This window comes from Sinocyclocheilus anshuiensis, unplaced genomic scaffold, assembly GCF_001515605.1.
Source record: "Sinocyclocheilus anshuiensis isolate Anshui unplaced genomic scaffold, SAMN03320099.WGS_v1.1 scaffold70, whole genome shotgun sequence".
In the NCBI taxonomy this organism is placed as follows: Eukaryota; Metazoa; Chordata; class Actinopteri; order Cypriniformes; family Cyprinidae; genus Sinocyclocheilus; species Sinocyclocheilus anshuiensis.
The window spans coordinates 2,730,413-2,749,384 of record NW_015542377.1 but is presented as its reverse complement, the minus strand read 5'-3'; the positions used below and the strand labels follow the sequence as shown (position 1 = coordinate 2,749,384).

The window sequence follows — 18,972 nt, the reverse complement described above, 5'->3', positions numbered from 1 at the left end:
AAGAAAAGAAAAGAAAAGAAAAGAAAAGAAAAGAAAAGAAAAGAAAAGAAAAGAAAAGAAAAGAAAAGAAAAGAAAAGAAAAGAAAAGAAAAGAAAAGAAAAGAAAAGAAAAGAAAAGAAAAGAAAAGAAAAGAAAAGAAAAGAAAAGAAAAGAAAAGAAAAGAAAAGAAAAGAAAAGAAAAGAAAAAAAGAAAAAGAAAAAAAAAAGAACAGAACAGAACATTTGGTCATGTGAAAAGTAAACTAACCAGGTTTGATCTGGGACCTACCAATATACATTTTTTTTTCTTTTTTTGTTTACTTCTTAAGGTACTACATTTGTATATAAATTGGTCGTAGATTAAAATAAAATAAAATAATAAAATACCCAAATGATTAATATTCCAGGCTTACAACAACTTATTGCACTGAGGTAAAACTAAAATATGATATCAACAATTTAAAAAAAGAAAAAAGTCATCAATATCAAATACACAAAAAGCATATAACCAGTATTGCTACTCCTTTGAGAGCAAATTTCATTATCCATGCTTCTTCACTAGGGGACAGGGCAATATATACAGACCACACTTGTTGGTGTGCGCATGTGTGTCTGTGTGTGTGTATGGGTGTTCATGAGGCACATGTTGACGGGGCAAACAGTGTGAATGTGTGTGTAAGAGCAGGGCTGTGTGTGTGAGGTCTCAGGGCACTGTTTGTGCATGTGTGTGTGAGGCTGAGATGTCATTCTGTTCCTGCTTCCATCTTGCCACCCTGACCATTACGATCCCCCAGCTGCCTATAAACCTTTCCGCCCATGAGAGGAAAGGTGAGGCCGCTGTTTTATTGAAATGTGAAGAGAAATTAGAGCTGTTTCTACACATCTCAGCTCAGGACAATATCAGGGCCCATTTCACATCTTTATACGGGCTAACCTTGACCCCCTGCTCTAAGGGCTTGCTAAAGGCCCATAATGTCACACCATTATTCTCCGCAGGCTAGAATGAGATGGTATCGGAGACAGTGCAGATGACCTGATAAACTGCGCTCCACACACTGCTTGGCCACATAAAAGCCGTAAAACCCCAGCTCGGGCTGAGCCTCGTAAATCACGCCGCATTAGGGCCTCACTCACAGAGGACAAAGCCTCCGCTGCTCATTTATGCAGCGTTGAGCTGAAGTTACTCGTGTCTTGCTAGTTTGACTTTCATCTCTTCGCTCTACTGCTCCTCTGCCTCTCAGGTAACACACGTATGTCACGGCAAACATCTTTTGACAGCTTGTTCCTGTCTCACCCTTCATCTCTTCACATGCCAGTTTCTGACAAGCTAACGTGATGATGTCAAACCTAAAGCACATGGGTTTAAAGGCAACTTCCTGTAATTAATATTTCAGTCTTTAGTGTTATACTACGTACTACAGGCCAGGGCTATTTTCATTAACAAACTAAAAAAAACAACAAAAAAAACCCCGAAATAAAATAAAATACAAAAAAATTCAACTTATCTTATTTCAGCTAATTGCCTAGGCAGCATTTCTAATTTTTGTTGAAGTACTAAAGTAACTAAAACGTAATAAAAACTAGACGTACTACATAGACATACTGTATTTAAAACAAAAACGAATAACTAATAAAAGTGACAAAAACATGTAACAAAACTAAAATAAACTAAAATAACTGAAAAAATATAATAAAAAAACTGTAATAGTATATCAATTATACTAACATAACAGTAAAAAAAAAGAAAAAGTTTTTATGTTCTTCTCCAGTGAATACAGGAAATTCAAACTCAAGCTGTACTTAAATTGAGCTTGACTCCCTTGTACTTGCCTTAGTCTATCTCTCTCTCTCACACACACACACACACACACACACACACACACACACACAGACGGGGCTTAACAAATTTATTAGACCACCACCACCCAATGTAAGGTTGTGCCACAGCTGCCCTATTGTTAATTATTGTTGTTATCCATGAATTTTCTAATTTACTGTTTTATAAGAAAGGCAGAAAAAAATAGTAAAGCACTTTAATCATTTTTTATTCAGATGCCCAATTACAGTCAATGACAACAGAGACTGTGGAAAAGTATATAAAACAATTACAGCAAGAATGCAAGCTGTTATCAAGGCCAAAGGAGGCCATACAAAATATAATTTTTTGGTTAATATGTGTGAAAAAAGACTATTTAGTTGTTTCAGTTTGTTACTTGCCTAATAAATGACAATACATTTTTACTTTTAAACAAGTTTGACAGATTCCTAAAATATTTGTTTTCTCTTTATTATGACAGGTGGTCTAATAAATATTATTAAGCACACACAGATCAATTTACCCAACTGACAAGTTTAAAAAGATACCAAAAGTAATTTCACAACAAAATGTCACAGAAAGCTTGCAAGGCATGAAAATACATGTAAATTATCGACAAATTTATGATATAGCACTGTGAGATATAGTGACTCTCTCTGACTATACTATACTAAAAGTGCTTAGTGTGTCCATAATATGGACATGTGTGCATAAAAAAATGAGAAGTCTCAACATAAAAGACATCAGATTAAGGACGGCGATCATTTTGTCCTTTGCATCCCAAGATCAAATTAATTGATACTCTGTTCATTCCTGGCACATAAAACAATTTCCTCAGCCACAGGGATTTCTCTTTGCCAAGCTGAAACCCAGGCAGTTTTTCTTTTTTTTCCCCTCTCTTTTATTTTCAGCCAATTTCCTTTGTTGGCAAAGTGCCAGTATATCTGCATATGACATTTCTGCATGTAAAATGAGAAGTCTCAACATAAAAGACATCAGATTAAGGACGGCGATCATTTTGTCCTTTGCATCCCAAGATCAAATTAATTGATACTCTGTTCATTCCTGGCACATAAAACAATTTCCTCAGCCACAGGGATTTCTCTTTGCCAAGCTGAAACCCAGGCAGTTTTTCTTTTTTTTTCCCCTCTCTTTTATTTTCAGCCAATTTCCTTTGTTGGCAAAGTGCCAGTATATCTGCATATGACATTTCTGCATGTATGCGAGCAATTTGTTATATTAATTGGTCCGGATTGTCTCTCCAACTCTGCCCCTGAAGAGACAGAGCAAGACACAGAGAAAATAAAAAAAGAGGAGGGGGAGAAAAAGAGAGAAAGAGTCAAGGTCGAATAACTGTGTGTTAGGATTTATTTGCTTTTTATGGTGGTATAAATTCTTTTCTGACACACACTTACTCACATTCATAAACGCACAAACACATGCTTATACTTTTCATGCACTACTGTCCACTGGGCCTTTTCTGAGTCTGTACATGCAGTTTTTTTTTTCGCAATCAGATTGTGAGGAAATCCGTTCTTTTGTCTATATGTAAATCTGACCAAATAAATCCTCATGCGTACAGCATATGATGTCATGGCTGAGCAAACACATAATTGGATGAGAGGCAATGAAGTAAGCAGTAAACTGATGCCAGAAGAACCAATGTAAATTCTTAGTTCATTAAGTGTGTATACATAATTTCTGCGTAAACATACACAAATGAAGTACGCACATGCAAACCAGTCTCCATGATAATGAGCTTTGCATGTCTAAGGAGCACAGACCATAAGCTTTCCCAACTCATATACTGACCTGGGGTCAGTCACCATGTACACAATCAGAATTTTTTTAATATATTATTTTTACATTTGACCTTATTTGTATATTTGATATATTTATATTAATCTGTATATCTGTATTTATGTTCTACTGTTAGTGTTATCTGTATGCACCAAGGGTCTGAGAGTAACGCAATTTCAATTCTCTGTGTGTATGTACTGTACATGTGGAAGAATTGACAATAAAGCAGACTTGACTTGACTTGACTTGACTTGAATGAAGCTTTTAGAAACAGACAAATCTTAGCTAAGCCTGAGATAGCAGCTTCGCTGGTCATATCCATCCCTAACAATGTATATACCTGACACGTGTAATGTATTGATGGTTTTTAGGTCACTTTTTAATGGAAAGTCTCTCATTTCAAAACCACATATCATATGCGAGCAGCTAAGCTGGCAGCGAAAAGTTCACGTGTGTGTATGCCAGATACATATAAAGTAGAATTACTGCCTCAGCACAACAGAAGGACTGTCAGGCCAAATTATTAGGATTAAAATCATCTGCTCACTTTGAAAAAAAACAACAAAAAAAACAGCCTAGTGGTAGAGAAACACTCATGAAACAGACCTTGAGGGAAACCTAAGGACCGCTAATGCACAGCTACCGATAACAAGACAAACATAAACAGTAACATAGCTGTGCCCTTGGCCGTGTTGTCAGGAAGCACGGTTTAAGGTTCTCATAAAGTGATGGTGAATAACTGCAGACTGGGTATTGCAGTGCCAAAAGCATTTTCATTCAAATTATTATTGTGAAATAAACATTTAAAAGAAAGTTTGGGCTATTTTGAACTTGCATTATTGTGCCGTTTCAAATGAAGCATTGAATGCTCGGTATAAGTACAAATAACAGCTCATCACAGTCAACATGCAGACATACTAGATACTAAATCCTCTTTTTTTTTTTTTTACAGTATAGCACTTAAAAGATCCCCAAATCAGAGTCTTTCTTGTCTGTGCTGGATAGTAAGGATTTTTATCTGTGTGTAGATGTTGTTCCATAATTTTTAATGCGTGTAAAAGTACTGGGCAGATAGTAATGAGTGTCCTGGCTTCATGCCTGTACTTTCCACACTGGCCATTTCATATCAAATATTTGAGTAAGATTAGGTGGCAAATCGCCAGAAGAAATTATTCAAAATGTGTGTGTGTGTGTGTGTGTGTGTTTGTGTCTGTGGGGGTTTACGTTGCTAAACTTTAGAAACCAGTATGTCCCAAGACGTTAGCTAAATCTGACGCAACCTCCCTTTGGGAACATTTGGGGATGTGCTCATTTGGAAAAATTATTAATAAATAAAGCATGTTTTTATTTTTAATTTAAAAATAGTATGTTTTCTTTTGGATTTACATGTAGGTTAGTTTATAGTAGTTAAAATTAGATTTACATAAAAAAAACAACAACAGTGTGTAAGTACGCTGATGATTTAATTATAACAAAAATATTTTTATTCATGTTCATGTTCACAATTTACATGAACCCTCCCTGTTTTTACAATGCAAACGTGCATGCAATCTAGAACAACGTCTCACATCAGCTGTGGCTAATTCTACTCCGGATCACCTTGTCAACAGAGGTAAAACTAGCTAAACATCTTAAGATCATCCACGTCATCTTAATCAGAGCTTGATTCGCCCTGCGCTAAGAGAAGGCAGGGGATCCTTTAAGGAAGATTAATGTGTTTTATAGTGCAACTGAGGCAACCTTAATAAGATTGCTATCTCTTTAATGAAGAAATGGTGTAATCAGAGGGAGAAAGCCAGGGAACGAGAGAGAGAAAGGGGGAAAGAGAGAGCATCTGCTCTTCTTAAGCATTAAAGCTCAGATGAAGTAGTCCATGGCACGTGAGGACAGCTTGGCACTAATATCATATAAAATATACAGTAAAAATCAATCCTAAGCATTCTAAGTATAGAATGTCATGAATAGTTCCGGCATTCATTATACCTCACCTCATCTACTCTCATGTTAACTGCCCACTCTCAAGGCTTGAGTGCTACAAATACCCATAATGACCAGGCTTGAGGCCTGTATGACCAAGCAGAATGCCAAATTTGAGCTTGTGCTTGCAAATGACCTTAGATGGATGAAGACAGAGGGCTGTGGAACAAAGGCCACAGAGTGAGCAGCTCAAAGATTATTACATGGTACATTGAAGCATGTGATTGTGTGCAGCTGAGAGGCTGTGGAAGAAAGCACTGGTCATTTTCACTGGGTCATCTGGGACACCAGGTCAGCCAGTGGGGAATTCCATGAGGCTGCAACATGACCTCAGGAGAGAACGTATGCATGTGTGCTTGTGTATATATGGAGGTTAAAGTCAGTGCTTGAGGGCATGACCGAGAACAGCTTTTTGTGATGGGAAACAAAGGCTAGGAGGGACAGAGAAATACACACAGAGAGAGAGAAAGAAAGAGTAACAGATAGATTGGACTTTTCAACACAACACAAATAAGCACTCCCTCGGCCAAAGCAAAGGATTTTTTTTTTTAAATGTGTCAGCTCAGCACATTGCTAAAAGAGAAAGAGAGAAAGAAAGAAAGAAAGAACTGGAAAGACAATGGTTGAGTAAAAACAAAAGAGAAAAACAGCAGGCCATGGCCTTGAGATGATCTAGAGTTTGGATAGCTTGGTCGATCTGTTTCCAAAACCTAGCAAGCTGCCTCACTCCCTACTGCCTACATAGGCATCTGTTTTCTAAAGCAACTTAGCAACATACTAATGCTAAACTCTTTTAAAATGATTACACTTTAAATCTGAGATTTTACATGTGTTTGGTGTTAGAAAGCAAACAATATGATACCCCACCATAAACATACATAGCATACGCTCAAGTTAAAATAATAATTTTTTAATCACACTGATCTATCTTTTATTAATAAGTGGCATTAAAATTCTGGCGGATGATTATTTTCATGGTATAGTCGATAACCACTAAATGGCCATGAATTAAATTTATATAGGCCTACAATTTTGCATAAATAAATTACAAATAAAACACTACAATCTTTTAAAGTGAATCACCTCATCCCTAGTTTATTTCACCACTTGACATTTCTTTTGTCTTGTCCACCATCTTGGACTTATTTTTTCACTGAGCTTGTTGAAATGCATTATGGGATTACCTTCCCCGCAAAGGACACATATGTGAGGCTGCTGTAGAAAGTAAATAAATCAAAGTATTCTAAAAGCCAGTATAAAGTTACAGCCTACTTTTTGTAACCTTTGTGTTGGCAGTGCAACTACACTACCAATCAAAAGTTTGGGATTACTACGGTGGCCGAGAAGTGCAAAACAAATCACAATTCTGAAAACAAAATAACAAATTACAAACGCAAATGCAAGTCTAAAAAACAAAATAACAATTCAGAAAACACAACAACAATTCAGAAAACATTATAACAAGTCAGACAACACAATGACAAATTCGAAAACAAAATAACAAGTCAGAAAACACAACGACAAATCCGAAAACAAATTAACAAGTCAGAAAACACAACGACAAATCCGAAAACAAATTAACAAGTCAGAAAACACAACGACAAATCCGAAAACAAATTAACAAGTCAGAAAACACAACGACAAATCCGAAAACAAATTAACAAGTCAGAAAACACAACGACAAATCAGACAAACCAGAAGAGGTAGGTATAGTTTGAGACAGCACCATTGGTTTGGGATTACTCACCGCTGACTGGACGAGACAACAGTCAATCAACGTATACAGGAAGAACCAGCCGAAGAACAGCAGAGTCGTGGTAGAAAGTTTGGAGATGGTATTAAAGTAGCTCAGTTTAAATGTATTGTATGAATTGTCCTTACTCTGGAATAAAAAATACGGGGTGTCTATTTACATTTAGTTAAAAGTGGCTGTAAATCATTAGCTCCAGTGGCGCAGATAGATAAGCATGTGTCATTGGCTTTTTAACGCGATATTGCGTTTTCTGACTTGTTATAATGTTTTCTGAATTGTTGTTGTGCTTTCTGAATTGTTATTTAGATTTTTAGACTTGCATTAGTGTTTGTAATTTGTTATTTTATTTTCAGCATTGTGATTTGCTTTGCACTTCTCGGCCACCGTAGATTACTTTTTTTTAAAGAAGATTGATCATTTTATTCAGCAAGGATGCATTAAACTGATAAAAAGCGGCTGTAAAGATTTTATAATGTTACAAAAGATTTATATTTCAAATAAATGCTGCTCATTTGAAATTTCTTTCAGCAAATCAGCATTTTAGAATGAAACAGTTTAAATTTTTAAACATTTAAAATAACAGTTTAAAAAATGTTTAAATGTTTACATTTAAATTGCAATAATATTTCAAAATATTACTGAATATACTGTAGCTTTAGCTTTAGTCTGTGAGCATGAACAGTAGTGTACATGATGCCTTAAAATGCTCACTAGGTTTTGAAACGGAGCAAATATGACTCATACATATGTTCAAAAATGCTCTAAAAGTTTACATTTTTCTGTTGTTTCTCCATAATGTAGAAGAACAGAAGTCCCTGACTGTGACAGAAATACCATAAGAGTGGCTGTGACCTTTCCTAAACTGTATTTGCCATTCCCTTTCCCTTGCTTACTTGTATTTGCCCACTTTCCTTTTTGTTTCCTCTCTCACTTTCTCTCTAGAGCCCATGCTAACAGCCACAGTGAATCCATCAGCATTTGACAAGTGCAGTCATCCAAGAGAGAGAGTGAGCTGGACGTGGCCCCCAAAATATTGCTCTTTAAATGCAATGTTTTGCCAACAAACTTTACCAAGCTGGAACATATTAGGGCCAAACTAGAGAGCTGGAGGCGCAGGAGGGGTCAGTTGTTTGCTAAAGCACTCTAGGTACTTTACTGGCTGCCTCCAAAAAAGGAAGTCATACATAAACTGATGGGTTATGATGTGAATGGATGCGTTCTAACCTATTTTTTGCTCTAGTTGCTCTTTTGTGTTTTGTATAAATCACATTTTGGGCTGTGAAGAGGTTCACTCTGCTCGTAAGCCACCCATCCATGTTCCTTTGCCCTCTGACTCCTCTTAATGTACCCTTTAGTGAAAGAGATGATGAAACCATTAGGAAGGAGAGCCTGCGCTCACAGTCTCTGCAGATTCTGAGTTCATTTATCCACACAAATTCACAAGGATGCTCGAGGGCTAGTAGTACTGTGCATGTAAAATATGCAAGTGGAATAAAACTTTTCTATTGTTTCAAATGTTTATATTTATAAACTGAAAGTTGTTACATTGCAGTTCAAAAAGTGTCAATAAGATTTTCTTTTGAAAGAAATTAATAATTTTATTTATCAAGGATGCAATAAATTGATCAAAAGTGACAGTAAAGATGTTAAAAAGTTTTCAATGTAAAAAAAAAATGCTGTTCTTTTGAACTTTCTATTCATCAGAGAATCCTGAAAAATGTGTATCACAGTTTTCATAAAAATATTAAGCAGCAAAAGTTTTATCAACATTGATACATCATAAGAATAAATCAATGCAACATAAATGCAGCATTGTTGAGTATAAGGCATTTCTTTCAAAAACATTAAAAAAATCTTATCAACCCCAAACTTTTAAACACTAGTGTATATGACAGCCAATCGAATTAGATCACTGAATACAGCTTATAACCATGTTGGTTCTAAGTAAGGCTCAAGCTTGCCACTGATATTATTACCTCTAGTCTTGCTTTGGGGCTAAGGTTATGACCCCACAGCAGCAAGAGAAGGTCACACCAGGCCCCATAAATCTATGTATGTATCCATGGGTGGTGCATTCATTAGCTCTAAGTTATAGTCTACCTCACCCCAAACTGAGCCTCTGTGTCAAAGACTGTGTTGACCAACGTTTCCAATGACGTTTTCAAATGCATTTTGACAAACTTAATCACTATTTCTATCTTCTATCTTTGAGTGTCAGAGAAATTGGGTACAAACAAAAATATATGTTACATTGTGAATTAAAGTATTTGTCAGATTTGTTGTGAACCCATATGTTTATCCATGCTTGCTGGTTTAAATCCAAAAATGCTGTACTGCAAATTCAGAAATGAATGTACATCATTCATAATTGCCAGGGTTTGCTTAAAGTCAGTTGCTTAAGTGCATCAAAATGGAAACCATAAATCCTCCACTGTATTTTATTGTGCTGAACTGATATAATTCACATTTAATGCACTTTATTACAAAAAGCTGAGGCTAATGTTAACCTCTTAGGACTACCTGGGACTCCAGACTATCTCCAGACATCTAATAGGCCTATATTAATTTATATTATGTTGCAGGAAGTTCAATGACTGAAACTCAAAGTTTGGATTCTTGGATTCAATGTTTGGAGTGTCAAGCCAGAAGATCCAAAACAACAAAGTTTCATCAGGTCTGAGTGGAGTAAAAAAGCTGCATCAATGCAAGTACCTATAGATGCAAGTATTGTGCACTATTACTCATTATTGTAGCCCTCACAAGCTTACCATGAACATTTATTAAGTACTCATCAACCAATCACTTTTCTCAACCTCTCTTCCTTAAACACACATTTAGGCCTACATCCACAGAAGACACTACTTTCACATCTACTTCCAGAAATGTCCACCCTCAAAGACATAGAAGCATGACTTGTCTGGACAAAATCTACCAGAAACAATGAATAGATAATTAATATAATTCCCTGCTGGGGGGAAAAAACAAAAAAACAGCTAAAACCAGCCTAAGCTGGCTGGTTTTAGCTGGTCACCCAGCCTGGTCATAGCTGGTCAGCAGGCTGGTTTTAGAGGGTTTTGGCCACTTCTTTAACTGGTCAGGCTGGTCTTAGCTGGCAGGCTGGGATACCAGCTGGAACAATTAGCTAAAAAAAGGTTCTTGATAATTAACAAGTTAGCTATTAATATAAATATAAAAACCCACTGGGTTCTCAAAAACTGAAGCCTGGGGTGATACAATAAGCTTACAATCACAAAGTGAGTTTTTAAAAATATACAAGATATACAAATAATAGATCATCCAAGAAGACAAACCTATACTCTAGAAGATTAAGAACCTAATTTGATGTCCTACCTGGAGCAGGTTGTATCTCCACTAGACCTCCAATCATGATAAGTGCCTCTAGAATTTTCACATGATGTTCTGGGTTTACATCCGCACTGGAGAGAGAGAGACATTTTAAGATTAAGTATATAGTCACATTATGGTGAAAAGTGACGTTGAACCTAAACAAATGCTCTAATAACTGCAAGTCATGAAACATGGATAGTTCAGACAAAAAAAAAACACACACACACACACACACACACACACACACACACACACACACACACACACAGTACAAAACACAACAAGAATCAAGTCAGTCATAATCTCACAAACACATAGGTCATGTCTTGAGTTGCAGAGGCTGATCCACGGGTGAACTGCTGACTGCTTGTTTACGGTCAAAACTTGTTTGGATTTTTAGAGGCGAATGTTCATTTGTTTATGTATTCAGCTGTAATTCAGGTCCTGTGATGCCTCAATGACCTCAGGTAGTGTGTGAAGCTGATGACTAACCAGAAATGACTGTTTGAGGCATAATGCATTCTCTCTCCCTCCTTTCCCTCTCTCTCTTTCTCTCTCTCTGCCTGAACTGCCCCAGAGCCATAAGACAATTGACAGGCTGCTAAGAGCAGGGAAAGTCCCACTGGAGTCTCTTGGCAGAGGGACAGGAAAGCAGCTCACAATCGAATAAGAGTGAGGCGACTTAATGGACTAAAATGTGCTGACTGAGTTAGCAGTGACTCACTTGCACACTACTCTTTATTATGTGCACTAAATTCCTTCATTCAGGAGGGCACTTTATAGAGGGTGTGATGTCATCATCTGTTTAACTGTGATGAGATACAAATCTCTGAAATACCAAACTAGCTAAAAAGTACTATGGTACATATTATATGGACATTTATTATTAAAATGCAAAATAATTTAATAACTCAATAAAATACTCAATAAATATTTCTGATTATTATTAATTTGTGGGTAACTATGGCGTACCTCTTTTCCACAGTCACCCTGTGGTAATAATGATTTATTTAACCTGTGGCATAAGGAAAATTTGTAAAAAAAAAAATTCTATTCCATAGTTAATAAAGGTGCAACAATAATATGATCATGTATTATAGTCTGATACCGAGGTCTGGTACATAATAATAGTCAGGTTACATAAATAGCGAGTTATCAACATTCACTCTTGGTACACTTCAAAATGGCAAGTACAAGGGATTGTAACATAGTGCAACTCATTTTAATAAGCATTCACATCTGTTGTATGTTATGTGCTGTTCCTCTCAGGAGATTGTACTGGAGCTGCAACCATTAATGGCTGTCTTACAGCTGAGGGACAGATCAGGAATAACAGCTCCCTCATCTCTTTCTGCTACACTTTAATTAAACTAGGGGAATAAAGATAGGCTATGACATATGTTCAACTGAGCTTTCTGCTGAAACAAAGAACATGCATGTACATGCAAGTGTAAATGTGAGCATGTGTACGCCTTCAGTCATTTTTATAGAACTGCAAGAGCAACCACAAAATTGAAAATTATAATATATATATATATATTCAATTCAATTCAAGTTTATTTGTAAAGCGCTTTTCACGATACAAATCGTTGCAAAGCAACTTTACAGCAAATTAAGTTTCTACAATATTTAGTGGTAGCTTATCAGTGGTGACTGTCAGTTAATGTACATATGGCAGAAATGTACGGAAAAATCAATTAAAAACGTAATCAAACAGACAATGAACACTATTAACAGCAATTATTATATGATGCAATCAAACAATATATATCATATATATATATATATATATATATATAAACATATGTTTCACGGTTTTCACAAAAATTTGAGCTGCACAACCATTTTCAACATTGATAATATCTCATGTAACACTAAAAACTGGATTTATGGCTGCTTAAAATTCAGTTTTGCCATCACAGTAATAAATTACATTTTAAAATATATTAAAATAGAAAACAGTTGTTTTAATTTGTAGTATTATTTCACAATGTTACTGTTTTACTGCATTTTTGATGTAGGCTTGGTGAGTATAAGAGACTTCAAAAACATATTTCTGAAACTTCTGAATGGAAGTGTGCCTTGAAGACTTTTCATGAATGTGGATTTCAGTTCACAACAAGTTATTTACAGTACCTGAAGTGGTTGTTTTTAAAGATGGCCTCGCTGTAGGCCAGAGCCAGAAGCCTGGGGCTTGTCTGAGCTGCTCCACCACTTTGGGTCACCTTACTTAGGTGTCGGGTCAGATGAACCAGGAGCTGGTGGTTAGCCTGAGGGACACTAGGAGAGTCAAGGATTCTTTTCAGCTGTTGTCCGCATTCCTCCATGCTTTGGGTTTCTAAAAGAGAGAGAGGGACTATGTTATAAAGGGCATTCAAATTGAGCTGATGGCACCACAAAAACACACACAGCTTTGACTGTCCTGATCTATGATGGGAAATGGAAGCAGACAGAGAATAATTTATGTAATTTTTGTGGTTTAAATGATTAATCTAAATAGAATACACTGATAATATTGAATAGTTGTCAATGGATAAGATGCATTTAGCAGCCAGATGATGCAGTACCGACATCTACCAGCAGGGACTAACAAGCTAAACATCCATCCTGTGGTTCTAATAATATAGGTGTCATCTGAACTCAGACAGCAGCACTGAACATTGGGGCACATTACAAAACCCATGACCTGGGACTGAAAAGTCAGCTCAGCAGGAGTTAAAGTGCTAGCCTAACATTGCCCTCGAGTCCATTGTCTATGAGCACCCACAAGGACAATGCAGTTATTGCGATAGCTTCCAACATACTGATGAGCTCCTTTGAGATGAGGTTTCCCACAGCAAAAAGGCCAGCATCTGTGATTCAAGCTTATTTTGAGCTAAAGTGTGCCCTGGTGACACAGCTAAGAAATTAGCATTTCATCCCTAAGTCCCTTACACACAATGAATATTTGTCTTCATCAGCCAAAGGAACACAGATACAGTCCGGATATCAATGCGAGATATCATCCAGTCTGGAAAGTACAGAACAAGGGGGAATTCTTTAAGAATGAAATGCTGATACCGCTGTTTATTCACAATGTATGCCTGATAATAACTCTAGTCACCATCATTTGATGAATAACTGCCACCATAATTGATAGAAAAAGTACACAAACATCTCTTTTAAACAAAATTTTCTATATGCTTTTCCACATGCATCCTTCAAGGACTTCAAAAATGAAGGAATTTAATTCATAGAGACATACGACTATGATTGTACAAAAAAAAAGTATAAAATTCATATTAAATATCTAATACATGTATTATATAATATGTAATAGTACAGTTTAATGTTTAAATAAATAAAACAAAACACAAATGAAGGTCTTAAAAATATATTTAAAAAAATAATATTTATAAGACCTCATACATGCCCTGGGCAATTATGATTGTAAGCCAAATGTAGACATTATTATATTATTTTATATTATATGATATGATATTATTTAATTTGTTTTGTATTGGTGGTTGAAAATAAATAAAATGTCATGCTACAAATCATAGTATTAACATAAATTTATTTTATAGTAAGTTTTCTTCATCCTTTGAGAAAATGTTTAACATGTACACATTATTTTCTCATTTCCCTTTAATTTTTGTTCATTTGAATGTTTCTAAATAATAGTCATAATTCAGTGTCAATGATGTCAGCTTGCAGACAGGCCAGTCCTGCAATACACTCAGTTAATCTTACCTGTCAAAACAACTTTCAATGTAAGTAAAGATTACTGCCTAAATGCTGCTCTCACACCCCCCAACAAACACACAGACTCAATCCCCTGCCAACCGCACTTCCTGCATGAATTATGATATGAACAAAGCCATTAAGGTGTGGTTAAGGCGCTTCTCCCATAGTGCTTATAGAAGATAAGTGCTAAGAGGTCAAAGGTTATGAGCAGTGGGTGGCAGGGTGTCGAATGATGAATGTCTGACAATCTGCCGATCAGAAAATGGGTCAGTACTTTGACCTTGGCCTGAGACTCACTGACCATTGATATAAGAGGGTTTCTATCTCTACAAGTTCTATGCATACACTCAGTAATACATGCACAGACACACACCCATGCCCCCAGTCTGGAGCTGGACAGTCGCACCAAACGCTGCCTCCTGGAGATTACCGATAGAGACTGACCCCTGTTCAATAAAGGCCAGCGTCATGGGCTGCAGGCCATGGCTGGGAACTTGGCCGAGTCCATCTGGACTTAGCACGACACAACCGGGGGAAGGGGAGCCCTGCAGACGGCCAATCACATTCCTGGAAGAGGGCATACTTGCTCCTGGCCAGCCAGATGGGCACCGGTGCTCAAGGCATGAGAGTTACCACTGAATAATGCTCTTAAAATGAGACTTAGACGCTCAATGGGATTCAACTTCTACCAGAAAAAGGACTTAATGCACTTTTCTTCTACTTAATAGAACTGTTATGCGTTCGGAAGCAAAAATGATTTGTCAAGTTGATTTGTGTTAGATTAAAGCTTGAAATTAATTAGATTTTTCTAACCTGCATCATAATACTCCTCATGCATCTTAAAACTCCTGGAGTTTTGGATAACATAATATATATAAAAAATGATTTAATAGTTTGAATCGGTGTGTTGATTAAATTAAGGATATCAAACAAAAGCATGCTTGATTTCACAGTTAAATGGATTTTATCCAGGCAAGAGGGAGGTAGAGTTTGGCATTGTTAAGGGCACCCCGTGACAAAGGGACTTTCCAGGAAAGCTTATTTGCCATAATAGCCCATTGATTCTTTAGAACGGTTAATGAACAAATGCTGATTATGCCATATTGCAAATATAGTGACTTTGCACTTGAAGACTCATTGGCACAATACAAAATGTATTGTAACCCCAAGTACATTATAGTGAGTCATTGCCTTGATTTATGTTCACTGCATCACAAAACTAATATTAGTTCCATTCTTTGAAGATGCAATATTAATTTAAGTAACTTACATATCAGCGCCAGCAGAACTGAAGACGGCTAATTAAATTATTAGGTATAAGACAATCAATCAAGTATGTTCCTATTGCATGATCTCAATGAAACTAATTAAACTGCAATTAGACTTACCACTCTATGGGACCAATCATGCAAATCAATAAGGACAATGAATGAATACAGAACAGATTGAAGGTATGAACAAATATGTTTAGTCAAAAAGAAGATTACTCCTTGAAATCCTAAAATTCAAGTAAGTAAATAAAAAAATATATAAAGGCAGTGGCTATTTGCACTAAGTGTAAAAAGCAATTAGATGCTATTTACACTAAGTGAAAATAGCATATTTTCTTAGCGATAGATGCTATTTACACTAAGTGCAAATAGCAGCATTTTTTTGTGATATGCTATTTACACTAAGTGCAAATAGCTATAGATTCTATTTACACTATGTTAAAATAGCAGGATTTTCTGCTATTTACACTACTTATTGCAAATAGTGGCAATTATCTGCACCTCAGTATTGCAGTACATTATAAAATAGTATGCAATAATAACTTATTGAGTGTAAATTTGAATTCAAATTATTAAATGGATGCCACCTTATTGGGACAATAAAGCCCTCCCTACACCTACCGTAACCCTACCCAGTACTTTATTTTCAACTTTTTGATTATTTCCTTAATTTTCATTGAAAATAAATGCTTTTCTGATGTGATTTGAAATTTGAAAAGGGAGAAAAAAGTTCACCAAAAGGCGGATTCGAACCCGGGTCGATCGCGTCAAAATAGCCGGGTTTCCATCCAAAGTTGCGAATTTAACTTGTGCTCAAAACTGGAATATCGCATAAAACATTTGCGAACAAGCATCGTTTCCATCCAACAAGTCAAAGAGAACAAAATCGTCACTTCCTGATAAACTGGCACTATAAATCACTAAGAAAAGTAGGAGAATATAATAATTTTCATATATAATAAATTACTTGCGCCTCAGAACGAGCAGACGAAACACAATGAATGTGGTCATTGCTTTCGGAGGTGGATGCTGCTGTTTGGGAACGCAGTCGTGTAAGACATTTCTGGGAGGCAATTATACAGAAATACTTTGATGACAGACTTTGCTCGTGCATTTCCGAATGACCATAACAACATTTCAGATGCTGTGGAATGAGATCGGTCCGCTGGTTAGTCAGGTTTTGCCGTCCCATAGCGCAAAGTCCCATGACTTTTTTGATGCGCTTGGAGGAATTTATTCGCAAAATGCATTTCCATCTCCCATTCTTCGCAACCCTTTTTCGCACAAGTCAAAAACCACCTCAAGCGAGCATAAAAACTTTTTTTGCGAATTAAGGTATTTTTATTCGAAATTTGGCATTTCCATCACTCATTTCTCATGCCATACTTCAAAATGTGCATTAAAATAGGGTGATGGAAACATAGCTAATGAGTACTCCACACGTTTTACCATCTGCACCACTGGAGCTGACGACTGTCGACTGTCTTTTATAATGTTGACTAGCCGAATCACACGTTGGTGGGTGGAGTTAGTGGAAATAGCCTCTGCCAACAAGGCGGGCTATTTGCACTTAGTGAAAATAGACACTCCGATAAATAACTAAATAATAAAACTGCCAAAATTGATCGTAGTATGTATTTTTGTAATTTTCAATAAAAAATACCTAAATGCCTTCAAAACAATATACATTTAGCTGAGATTTGAAAATTATATATATTACATAGATGGCTCATGCCTAAAACAAACTGGAATGGAAAATACATTTATTTTATTCTCAGAAAACAGCACCTTTTTTGAATCTTAAGCAAAGTTTAGATATTTTAAAGAGGAAAATGAGAATTTTGCATTGTTTATCCTTAAATACTATTCAACCACTATATTTAAGGATACAAGTTGTCTCAAGGCTGCAAGAATTTTCAGGCATCAGAAACATGATGCGGCAATACTCAGTGAGGGTGCTTACATAATTCTATTTGTCCTTACAAAGTCAGGCAACACTTACAAGCAACCAGGGATGCCTAAAAGATGGGACAGACTCTGTGTATGCTTGCTTCATTTTCAGTGGGTGTAATGCAGAGCAAGGTCAGAGAGAGATGGTGTGAACCTACCCTCCGGCATAGTAGCACCCCCACTAATACATAAACATACACATGCACACTCTGCCTCTTTCTATAACACTACTTTCGTTCTCAGCCTTTCTCAAGCCTCTTCTGCCAACTGAACATTTTGAGCATTAATATGTCGAAGAGAACAAACATACTCACCTATTTTAGTTGTGCATTTTATGCTAGGAGAATTTAAACATTTAAATTCTGACATCATTTATTCGCTCGAATGTAGTTTCAAGCCTTGATGACTTGTTTGAAGAGTTGTACTGGATGATAACAATAAAGAATGGAGACTGAGGCTTTCAAGCTCCAAAAATGATTTAAAAAGCTTCAAAAAGCATAATAAAAGTGATCCTTTTCTCTATTTCAAAATTTACTTCCATCATAGACTTTTCGAGTTCATTAGAGATACAGTTCAGCACTGACTAATTTAGAAACAAACCCACTGAACACTGATCCATTTCTCAAGAGATTATCAGTGAATCTCGACTTCCTCACTTAAAGCAATTGCACGAAGAAATATACCGTAAAATGGTGGTCTTTAAATGTTTTGTGCTGGGCTCCAGCGGACAGCTTACCCTGAGCAGTGTAGACCAGCTCGCTGTACACTACAGCTGGTATGAGCAGGCAGGGCAAGTCCTGAATGTAACTCTTAAGTGTATCAGCCAATGTAGACAATTCATATTGCTCAAAGTCCACTGCTGCTGGGTCTGAGGGAGAGAGAGAGAGAGAGAGAAAGAAAGAAAGAGAAAGAAAGAAAAAGAGAGAAAGAGAGAGTATGGTTAATTATAGGCACCCAGAGTACTTTCTCCATTATTTACCCTTCCAAACCATGTGCCCTTGGCGAAACCCTATAACAATTCACTTACAGTGGTGGTCAGATCCCCTGACCATTCCTGCACCCTCTGGGTACAATGATCCAGTCACAAGCTTAACAAAGACAGTAAATTTGAGTGGAAGTCTCCCAGTCAATAACTCAAAGCCTCAGATAATGGCAGCTTGGAAGACTGCAATTATACAGTTGTAATTTTAAAAGGCCCTTCATTGTGCTAAAATTATAATGGCATATTGATGTATTGAAAAGGTGTAAAAGGCGCTGACAGAGCTCTCACATATTTCAGATCAGAGCTTTTTCATTTATAGTTTGGGTATAATTGCAGATTTATAAATATATTCTTACTGGACAATCCACA

General features: G+C 36.4%; 1 protein-coding gene across 1 annotated transcript in view; it reads right to left on the bottom strand.

The window, feature by feature from the left end:
- LOC107692397 (phosphatidylinositol 3-kinase regulatory subunit gamma-like) overlaps window positions 1-18,972 on the bottom strand; it is a 169,851-nt gene that overhangs the window by 68,301 nt on the left and 82,578 nt on the right. The window contains exons 5-7 of the mRNA XM_016491437.1: window positions 18,358-18,489; window positions 12,811-13,012; window positions 10,678-10,763 (exon numbers count right to left, since the gene is read on the bottom strand). Coding sequence (XP_016346923.1) covers window positions 10,678-10,763; window positions 12,811-13,012; window positions 18,358-18,489 — 420 coding nt within the window. The remainder of the gene's footprint in view (window positions 1-10,677; window positions 10,764-12,810; window positions 13,013-18,357; window positions 18,490-18,972) is intronic.